Source organism: Lycium barbarum, chromosome 3 (assembly GCF_019175385.1).
Source record: "Lycium barbarum isolate Lr01 chromosome 3, ASM1917538v2, whole genome shotgun sequence".
In the NCBI taxonomy this organism is placed as follows: Eukaryota; Viridiplantae; Streptophyta; class Magnoliopsida; order Solanales; family Solanaceae; genus Lycium; species Lycium barbarum.
Genome location: NC_083339.1, coordinates 118,220,739 through 118,231,865, shown reverse-complemented (window position 1 = coordinate 118,231,865; position 11,127 = coordinate 118,220,739). Strand labels below are relative to the sequence as shown.

The following is an 11,127-nucleotide window of genomic DNA, read 5'->3' as shown; positions in this document are numbered from 1 at the left end:
GTGAATGATTAAGAAAAGTGGATGTTGGGATATTTTGGTAAGCTGAAGCCTACATCAAATCTGATTGCAGAACGTTGGAGCATCAAACAAGATCTCAAATTAGCGAAAGAAAGGGGTAACCAAGAATTAGAAGTGGAGGCTGTTAAAATTTACATTCATTCTATGTTATGATTTACATAACGATAGATATTTATTCTACTTTTAGTCTAGGAACATTCTAGAATCACTACAAGAAAATGTCAAAATTATGACAGACAAATCCGTTACAAATCCGTCACAAATTATCTATTGTGACGGATTTGTGACGGAATTACGAACGTCCCAGAACCCTTGGTCATAAAATCTTTGTGAGGATTTGAATTCCGTCACAAATATTTGTCACGGAATTGTCACAACCCAGTCCGTTACAATAGAGAGCCTTGTATTTGGCTTAAATTCCGTCACCAAATTGAGACCGATTTTTGACGGCTTTCTCCGTCACAAAACAATGACAGAATAATTTCTGTGACAAATTTCTATATCTAGCACAACAATTGTAATTGAATATTTCGATACAAATAAATTGTGACAAAATCTTTGGTCACAAATTGCTTGCCATGCAGCTTTATTGTGACATATAGCCTGTTTGGCCAAGATTATTCTCCCCCCCCCCCCCCCCCAAACGTACTTATTTTTTCAATAAGTGCTTATTTGAAAAAAAAGTGAAGTGTTTGGTCAAGCTTTTGGGAGACAATAAGTGCTTCTGGGGAGTAGCAGAAGCAGTTTTTCAGAGGCTAAAAAAAATAGTTTTTGTCCAAAAGTACTTTTGAGAAAAATACACATAGAAGCACTTTTTAAAAACTTGGCCAAACACTAATTGCTGCTCAAAAGTGATTTTTAAATTAATTGGTCAAACACAAACTGCTTTTCACCAAAAGTACTTTTAAAAAACTAATAGTTTTTAAAATAAGCTGATTTTAGAAGTTAGGCCAAACAGGCTAATAGTTAGTATAGATTGTGACAAACTAAATCCGTCACAAATATATTTAAAATTTTAAATTTAATAAATAATAATTAAACAATAATTTTGAATTTGACAATATTATTCAATATATATAGTAAATTAGCTAAAAGCATAAAAAATAACTAACCACCAAAATATGACAAACATAATATTAGATTTATAATACAAAAACCTACGGTTAAAACATGCAAATACACAACTTCAATAAGAACAAGTCTACAAATTTTTTAAACTTACAAAGCATCCAACTAACAAAAGTCTAACAACGTTGAAAACAACACTTAGAATATCCAACTAACCAAAGTCTAAAATGTTAGGGAGAGTAGGACTATCAGATGAGCGAGAAGATAACGCCATCACGCTCATCATGTGACACCATCAATCCTCCATAAACTTAAACCGATCCGAGACCTCCTTCTCTACGCGTTGTTGCACTTCCGCCTCTACACGCTCCTGAAGAATTCTCTCTTGATTTTCTTTCATTCGCAACATCTCTTCCTCAAGTAATTTGATGCGCTCTTCAGCAGCACGATCAGTCACTATATTGCGTGAAGTGGCAGAATTATAATCTTTATACATAGTCAAAGCTTGAGAGCCCAATCCAGACACACGTCGTTTTTTCTCTCTACCCACAACATCCAAGTATATGCGATTTACATCGAGTTCTTGAACTTCTTGTGAATCATCTGATGAGCTTATAGAAGCAACCACCCTAGCCTCCATTTCATCCTAAAAATACCCAAATAATCAGCTACCAAACACCAAGCTTTCCACAAATAAATACATCTTACAAGACAAATAACTACATCATGAATATTTTGATTTACAATTTCACATGGAGGAGAAGAAGACTTGCATCATGGAGTTTATTCATATGGAAGATTTATGCTACTGGTACATTGAGCCTACATGCATAGGAGCAGGTATGGAAAATTTAAAAATTGAATACTATGAGAATCATCTATGGTACAAAAATCATTGCTGGTTTGTGCTAGTTTGCAGGTTATGTGGGCATTTAAACAAGGAGAGATGTTGTTGTTGATACAGACCATGCCTATAGGAGATCTTGTTTGGACAAGAATATAAGGCATTACATGAATGTCAGCATGGCACATTACAACTTTGAATTTGCAAAATTGCCTAATTTTTCTGCAATTTCTCATGCAGTAACTTGGCAAAACTCTGCAGCAACTGAAGTTTGGGTGGAGCAGTGTGTGATTGGTACACATGGGGCTGAACGCTAGAATGGGGCACAAGTTCTGCACATATGCAACATTAATGAACTACAGCAAACTAGGGTCCTGATGGTCACTGGTGTTACTCAACTAAAGGAGAAAATATGGTTGGAGTTGATTGCTGGTGTGGAAAGGAGGAAGTGTTTCTACTATCATGTTCCAGTCCTATGGGAGGAGAACTTGGTGGTATTTTATTCTAACTCTATTTTCTTTTTTTGCAGGTATTTATGCAAGGAAATTTACATACAACACAAGTGGTGGAATTCTGAAACTTTCTTGTACCACTAATTCTTCTGGAAATGATGTGGTCCAACCTTTCTTAAGTCTCTATTTAAGTGTCCTGGTATTTCAAAAATGTTATGATAATCTTATCAGATATAAAATGTCCTAATTTTTTCTTCGTCTAAATTTAGCTGCTTCTCATGATTTACTCAAGCTGCACTTTCAAGAAAAAATGAATTTAATTCCTCTTATCACATGATTTTGGTTCGACCAGGACTAAAGTTGCTATTTGAGTTTGCTACTTCAACATGTATCACTTAAGTGTAAGATTTCAATCTCGTCAAAGTTTTTTTCTTTTTCCAAATTGGATCCAAATTATTACTCGACGTAATAATTAACATTTTAATTTGAGATTCAGTATAGCATTCCTCGATTTCTTTGATCATCTGAACAAACAGATTTGTTTAGGGAATTCCTAACTACGACCAGAAACCACGCAAAAACAGATTGATTATGTTTAATTTTTGAAGTTCCTTTTTAATTGAAGTTGAGTCTTGAATTCTACCAAACCGAAACCGTACCGGACCGAATAAGAAATACCGAACCGTACTGGACCGAATAAGAAATACCGAACTGTACCAAACTAACTTTGGTATGGTCTGCATATACAATTACAACAACAACATACTCAGTGTATTTCCCAAAAGATTCAGTACAGATAATTGATAAATCGAATACTGAACCACCACCAACAACAACAATATACCTAGTGTAATCCTATGAGTGGAAATGCACACCACTGAAACCAAGCATCCATTGATACAGCTAGCAAATGTACACCTTGAAATTCTTAAACCACTGAAACTGACTCATCTTAACTCTTATATATCTGCACTTCACATCTCCAATTACCTATTACCTATTCCCAATTCACTCTTTTTCTCAAATACAAGTCTTCTTAGGTTATCAAATGTGGCAATCAAGGAGCTTTTGAGAGTAGGCCAAAGTAACAACATTCGTGGTGGAATCAAGAATCTAAACCTTCAAGTTTGTGACAGTCTTCCTAATTTGAAGATTATAGGTCCAGATTTAAAGAGACATAGGCATGTGTCCTTAGAGCTATGTTATTTTTCCATATCAGAATGCCTTTTCTCTGGAACAGACACTAAGTAAGGTGTTCTCCTCTATTTCAGCCAAAACTATAAGGTCTTATAACACATCAGCAATTGGCCAGTCTACTTATCATCTGCCAAGAGCAGTGCAACTTTCAGAGCTACATTAGTGTTGTATCAAAATTCACTCAATTATCGCAATTCAAAAATGAACTTCTACCAGCTAGTAGATAAGAAAGTAATATATACAAAAACTGCACATGAACTTGACAACTCCTGCTCTCCTAGAACAATCACGTATCACTTTCCCAGTAATTTATCTTCCACAAGAACTATGGTAGGAATTGAAAAACATAATGATAAAACTTTTAGCTGATGAGGCAAAAGAAAATAACATGACTTTCTGATGGTTTAGTACATAAAGGAACATATCAAGGCACCAGGACAAAAAATTTAAGTTGTATAGGTTGATGTCCAAGCCGAAGTCCCTTATCATCACATATTGTATCCTCTTGATCCTACATATAGGAAATCATGTGGTACAATTCAGGATTCTACATGGTAAGACACACATGATCCATTGGTTGACTATGCCTTAATGGGTGGTATTAGCACCTAGTGCTCATTCCCTTGAAGGGTGGACAACTTATGGTGAATGTAGTGATAATACTTAGTTTAGAACTACAGTGGAGATTAAGATACAAGGATGGAACCAGTATTACAGGGATAGTATGCAGGTTGGCTTTTCTCCTGGTTCCAAGGCAGATATACAAGGTTATGTGTAAATGGGAAGGACAACAAAGACTGGTGCAGCAATTGAACTGAAGAACATGCAGGATCAACTTGGTGGTTTGCAGAGATAGTAACTGGGAAGAAATACAAGGAAAGCACCAGATGTCATAAGGTATCACAACAACAAAAAAGGCCATATATATGCAAAAATCAGATTTCACAGAGGATATTTGGCATTTCACCACTTCACTGAACCATTTTTTTGGTCATTTCATGATCAAAATCTGGTCTTTACAGTTAGTTATGATGCAATTTTTATATTTTTAGTTGTTTTTAAGCAAATAAGAGATGGTTTGAAAAGTTCTATAGGCATCAGGGGATTATAAGGTACAATACGGACAAAAACTCATTTTGTTGCTGGTGTACTGAGCCTGCTAAGTTACAGGAAAATCTGCACAAAGGCTGCTCTTTTCATGTGCAGATGGTTCAGGGGAAATATTGGCAATTTGGCTATATTGGTTGCCGCCTAGTGTGGTGACATCAGGACTATTTACCTTGAAGACGTCAGGGGTAAGATGGGAAATTATGAACAGACCTGGTGTGTGGCTGCTGGTGTGATAAATCACATTGAGAGACTATGGGGGGTCAAAATAGAGATATTGAACCACCTTTGGAATGCACTTGCAGCAGAGCAGCAAGACAATTTATATTTGAAAAGGTAATTTCTCCAGTGGAGTGGTTTAGTATTTTTTAATAAGTTCAACACCTCTAACTACACAATTTATCCAACTCCAAGTTCACAGAATGAGTTACACCCTTAGTAATTAACTACACATATAAGATTCATAGGATAATAATGAAATGAAAAAGATCTTCTTTTATAACATAAACACTACATCCGTCCATGACTACATATTGAAAGAGTGAATTTAAGCTTCTGTAAGTTGTAACTTTATATGTCGAAGTGAAATTCAAGTAACAGGAGTAATAGAAAAGATGTTCTTATTTCAACAAAGTAGTTGTTGATATATACACGCGTCTTGCGAACAGGTCGTGTAAACCAGTAACTAATCCCAAAACGGAAGTACTAAAAAAACTCATTGCAAAAATTAACCCAAAATTATAACCATTCCGCAAATCGATAAGTTACAAAAGAAACTTACATTAATGCCCTTAGACTTGGGATCAACAAAGCTACCATTCTTTCTTTTGTGCAGCTTCTTAAAGGCATCCCATGAATTTGCAGGACGACGTAGGTCTATTGCCTAGAAAATAGAGTTTAATATAGAAGTACAAGATAAGGTTAGAGAATTACTCTATTAAAAAGTTAAATTTGATACCAATTTTATAGTATACTCCACTGTTGATTTAGGACCACCAGTATGCTTGCTTGGACCAGTGCCTGGACCACCGGTCTCATTGTGTCAATTTTGAGTGGCGATACGAGATTTTTCCAGCCATTATATGTCTTCCAGCTTTCCCATACATCTTCCGGAACACAAGTAGGTCTGGGACATTTTCGCCAACGGTGCAATTTCTTAGAGTATAAGGTGGATGCCACTTTACCCTAGGTGTGTTCGATTACGGTAGTCTCAGAAGGGTTCCACTGATATAATTTCTGGAAAAAAATTCGATCAGTGGCATAAACACCATTTTTTTTTTTTAAGAAAAACAAGGCAGGGTAGATTCTAATAAGCCTTAAAAAACAGAAATTAGGCGAGGGACGAAGTTAATCACATATTCGACAGATTTAATCTTCACGAATCAGTAACTTTCCCTTTAATCAAAACAAGTAACTTTTTCCCTGATCAAAACAGTAACCTTTTTCTCTAAAAAAAAAATAGTAACTTTTTTCTCTAATCAAAATAGTAACTTTTTTCTCTAATCAAAATAGTAGTTTTTTTTTAAAAAAAAAAAAAAAAAAACAAGTAGCTTTTTCCTTTTCAGACATCAAGACCTAGTTCAAACCGATTTTCTTGTTTTTTGTAAAATTACATCTAAGCAGCCCCTTCATCTCAACACAAAAGGAACACTCCTTCAAAATAGAGCTATAGCTTAAATGAGCACCATACTCATCTTGTAAGACTGAGAAAATTATTCAAAACTAAGAGAAACATTCAGCACTGAGAATTCTACAAAAACAAGCTTTAAGGTCACAAACCAACCACTAACGAAACTAAACAAAACAAGTTTCCGATAGGAAATTTCCGTAACAACGTACTGGTAACATCTTTGACGAGCCCAATACTTAACCAAACATCATGAAGTTGATATATTTACATGCTGATTTTTAGCTTAAAAAAAAGGTAGTAAAAACAGATTTGGATCAACACATTAATCACAGAATCTAAATGAGCGACTAAGCTATTGAACAAATATATACTCATAAGACTATAGCATCACTGGTATTTTTCCCTTTTGACTTATATGGGACTGATTGACTAGTTTAGAGACATGGTAAAGTAATGCTAATGCAAAATTAACATTTTGCCTCCCTCTTCAATTGCTGTTGTGATGGCACATATACCATCTGCAATTTCTTTTGGAATCTGAGGTAAGGCTATAATATCCTCCTATGATTATAACAAACTCCAACCTAGAATTTCACTGGGCTAATTAATAAAAAAAGGAAAAATACTTATATAAGTTTTTAATGTAAAGAAATAATTACCACAAATTCATGCCAATAGAATTTACTAGTGGATTCACTAACATCCTTCCATGAGTAACCAGTAGCATCTTGTCGTTCCTTGAATGTTTCTGTGATGCTCTTCGAAATAAAATGGCCATTAGGAACAAACCTGAAACAAAATTGAAAACAAATAAATAACACATTTCCTGATATTTATATTTTTAAAAACTTAAAACCATTTATACAAAACAGATTTTCTTACTTTTCTCCTACAACTGAGATGACCAACCAACTAGATGTCGATGAGCCGCTAGTAGACCCAATAGAGATATTTGGAGTAGTAGGAGTACTAGGAACACCGGCAACTGATGATGGCGAATCACTCATATTCCTAAGTGTCAATTATCTATGCCTTGCACAACTTTGAATAAAAACAAAACAACTAATGAAATAATTCAGAACATGATAAAGTTTAACAACTGCAGCAAAAAAGTTCTTGGAAAATAAAGCAATTAGCTTTCAAATTATATTAGTTCATTTTGTAGATACAAAATATTAGATGTCCAACACAAATTACCAGATATAAGGACATAATTAAAAAAGTGAAAATTGTTTATAACATATGATTACTTAAAGTTAAAACAATCTTAATTTTACAGTAACATTAGCTTAACTTACTGACCAAATTAATTAAATGGTACATTCAAAATCAGACTCATTAAAACACACAAACTTTTATTCACTTTCTTCTTCCTCTCCTTCCTCCTCCTCCTCCTCCTCCTCATCCTCATCCTCATCCTCGTCCTCATCCTTTTCCTTTTCCTCTTCCTCTTCCTCATCATTCTCCTCCGTGTCAACGAGCACACGATTTGGATCATTCAGTGTTTGAAGTGTTTCATTTGCATTACAATAAATTTCATGCACTTGACTATCATCCTCTTGAAAAGCTAGATTGCTCAATGTATGAGGTTGTTTTGCTATGTTTGGAACATCTACAACTAAGCGTGCCTTTATCTTGCAAACGGCCAACCATTCATTCCCTGTCCTCTTTAGAGTAGGATATGTTTCAAGATACACCTGGGTAGCTTGCACAGCCATAATAAATGGTTCATATTTGTTAAAGGTCCTTCTCTTGTTAACATCAACAAGGTTATATTGTGTATGTACTCTTGTACCATGTTTTGGTGTTGGATCAAACCAAGAACATTTAAATAACATGGTTCGCTTAAATGGTAATGCAGGATACTCTAACTGCAAAATCTCTACCAATCGACCATGGTAATCCATATCATCTGCATTGTGGCTAGAGCTCTTGATACATACACCACTCTTCATTGTAGATCTACTTGAACCGTATTCTTCGGTGTGAAACTTGTAACCATTTACGACATATCCATTAAAGGGTTGAACCTTATGCAATGGCCCTTCTACAAGATCCTTCATGATTTGATTGCTGATGCGGGATGAAGGATCACGTGCCTATTGGCATTATAAGTAATTAAGCATGCATATAGATTATATTTTATGAACAAAAAAGAATAATGTAAACCTATTAATACTTACGTATTTCTTAAACCAAGATGCAAACTCTATTTCCATTTTAGTATCAATCTCGCTATCTTGAATGTATGACTGAATTTGTCTCAAGTTATTTTCATAAATTCTGCAGAAAGAAAGCTAATTTGATTTAACAATATCAAATGTAAATGATATTGATATTTGAATTATGATTAACTTACTTTATATATGGTTTCACTTCATCACAATTCAACAGAATATATGTGCGAGCTGCATGATATTCTTTATCATCTAACCTTCTTTTTTCTTCTTACCAAAACCCTTACCAGCATGATTGAAAACAGAAAGCATTCCAAGATGGCCCTCTCCAACCCCACCATCATCTGAATTTCGTGGCACTTTCTTATGCCTTGTCGAAATGTGCGACTCAAAATAGTGCGCACAAAACGATGATGCTTCTTCAACCAAACATGCGTTGCATATAGAACCTTCGACTCTATTCTTATTTTTGAGATTATTCTTCAACCTTCATAGATTCCTTCATACATTAAAGTAAGTATGTCAAATATGGTATTTGGGTTCATTTACATATCTTATAATATATAATTAATTTGATTTACCTTTCATACGTATATATCCATCGGTAGAACTGGGCCAGCCAAATATGCTTCGTAAGCTAAATGGATAAGAAGATGTTCCATAGAATCCCAGAAGCTAGGAGGAAAAATGCGTTCAAGCTTATTCAAGATGAGAGGAATATTTCTTTCTAATTGTCCCATTTGTTCCTCTGTTATTGTAGTAGAGGTGAGATCTTTAAAGAAAAGACTCAACTCCGCCAATGGTTGCCACACATTTTGTGGAAGCAGTTCTCGAAATGCAATAGGTATTAGGTGTTGCATAAACACATGACAATCATGACTCTTCATACCAAATAGTTTAAGCTTGTTCATGTCAACACATCTTCCCATGTTAGACACATAACCATCAGGAAATCTCAACTCTTGCAACCACTTACAAAGCCCTTCTTTTGCATTATCGTCTAACATATAACAAGCTTTTGGATACTTTTTGGTACTTTCATCCTGATGTAACTCTGGACAATGGCAAAGTACTTTCAAATCTGCTCTAGATTTGGCATTGTCCTTTGTTTTCCACTTGACATTCATCAAGGTGTTAAAAATGTTATCGAACACATTCTTTTCTATGTGCATCACATCAAGGTTATGCCTAATAAGATTTGTCTCCCAGTAAGGCAAGTCACAAAATATACTTCTTTTCTTCCAACCACAACCACTATTATTTGAGATTCTTGCATTTATCGCATCAGAACCAAGTTCTGTGACTTTCATGAGCCCCAAATCTTCAATTTCCCTAAGTATTTGTAGACCCGACTGTTCAGTTGATACAACTTTATGTACTGTTTGGACCTTCTTGAACCATCTTTTGTTCTTTCGCCACAGATGATCTGATGGTAAGAACTTTCTATGATTGTTAAACCATGAAACCTTTCTACTATTGGATAGTGAAAAAGCATCTAAGTCTTCCTTGCAATAAGGACAAGCTAATTTCCTGCTGTACTCCAACCCGACAACATTGAGTACACTGGAAAATCACTTATTGTCCACATCAATGCAACTTTCATTTGAAAATTATTCTTACTTGAAACATCACATGTTTGGACTCCCTCCTCCCATAATTCTTTTAACTCATGAATGAGGGGTTGCAAGAAAACATCAACTTTTTGTTTTGGGTTTTTTGAACCAGGAATAATCACAGATAAAAACATGTAATCATCCTTCATGCATATTCAGGGTGGCAAATTATATGGCGTAACTTTCACAGGCCAAGAAGAACATTGTCGGCCTGATTGACCAAACGGTTGAAACCCATCAGTAGACAAACCCAATCTAACATTTCTTACTTCGGATGCAAAACATGGATATGCCTGATAAAAATGCTTCTAAGCAGGAGCGTCTGAGGGATGACGAATGACACCATCCCTTTCATGCTCAGAATGCCATCTCATATGCTTTGCAGTAGCATTAGATGCATACAACCTTTGTAGACGCGGAGTCAAAGGAAAATAAGACATCTACTTATAAGGAATATTAGTCTTCTGCTTAGAACGTCGATGTTTTGATCTCTTGAATCCAGGGTGAGCACAAAACTTGCAATTGACAAGTTCACTATCTTCACGCCAATAAATTATACAATTATTTTTGCAACAGTCAATCTTCCCTACCGGCAAGCCCAATCCTCGCATTAGCTTTTTGGTACTATAGAAGCTATCTGTCATTATGTTGTCAGTTGGTATCAATTCTAATAGAAATTGACATAACTCATCATACAACCTTTCAGAAAAATGTTGTTCTGCCTTTAGAATCAATAAACGAGCAACGACAAATAATTGTGAATGTCTGTGTGGGTTTCCCGCCCAAATTTCCTGTTCTGACGCTTTGAGCAAATCATAAAGATGTTGTGCTGTTGGATTTGGGTCTTCTTCCAAGTTGCCATCACAAGAAGGCCCAGCAACATCAAAAACCATAGACCGAAATGCATTATAAGACTGATAATCCATAGTTTCACCCAAAACTTCTCCTGGTTGATCATTAAGCACGCTTGGATATGGATAACTTTCTCCATGGTGATACCAACAGTAATAATCCGGTACAA

The 11,127-nt window shown here is 35.3% G+C and overlaps 1 protein-coding gene across 1 annotated transcript; it reads right to left on the bottom strand.

Annotated features, from left to right (window-relative positions):
* Positions 1-1,175: 1,175 nt before the first annotated feature.
* On the bottom strand, positions 1,176-7,386 carry LOC132634057 (uncharacterized). Its single transcript, XM_060350371.1, has 4 exons — positions 7,199-7,386; positions 6,976-7,105; positions 5,468-5,922; positions 1,176-1,732 (listed from the first exon to the last, which is right to left on the bottom strand). The coding sequence occupies exons 1-3, from the start codon at positions 7,321-7,323 to the stop codon at positions 5,872-5,874; spliced, it is 306 nt and encodes a 101-aa protein (XP_060206354.1). The 5' UTR covers positions 7,324-7,386; the 3' UTR covers positions 1,176-1,732; positions 5,468-5,871.
* Positions 7,387-11,127: the final 3,741 nt, after the last annotated feature.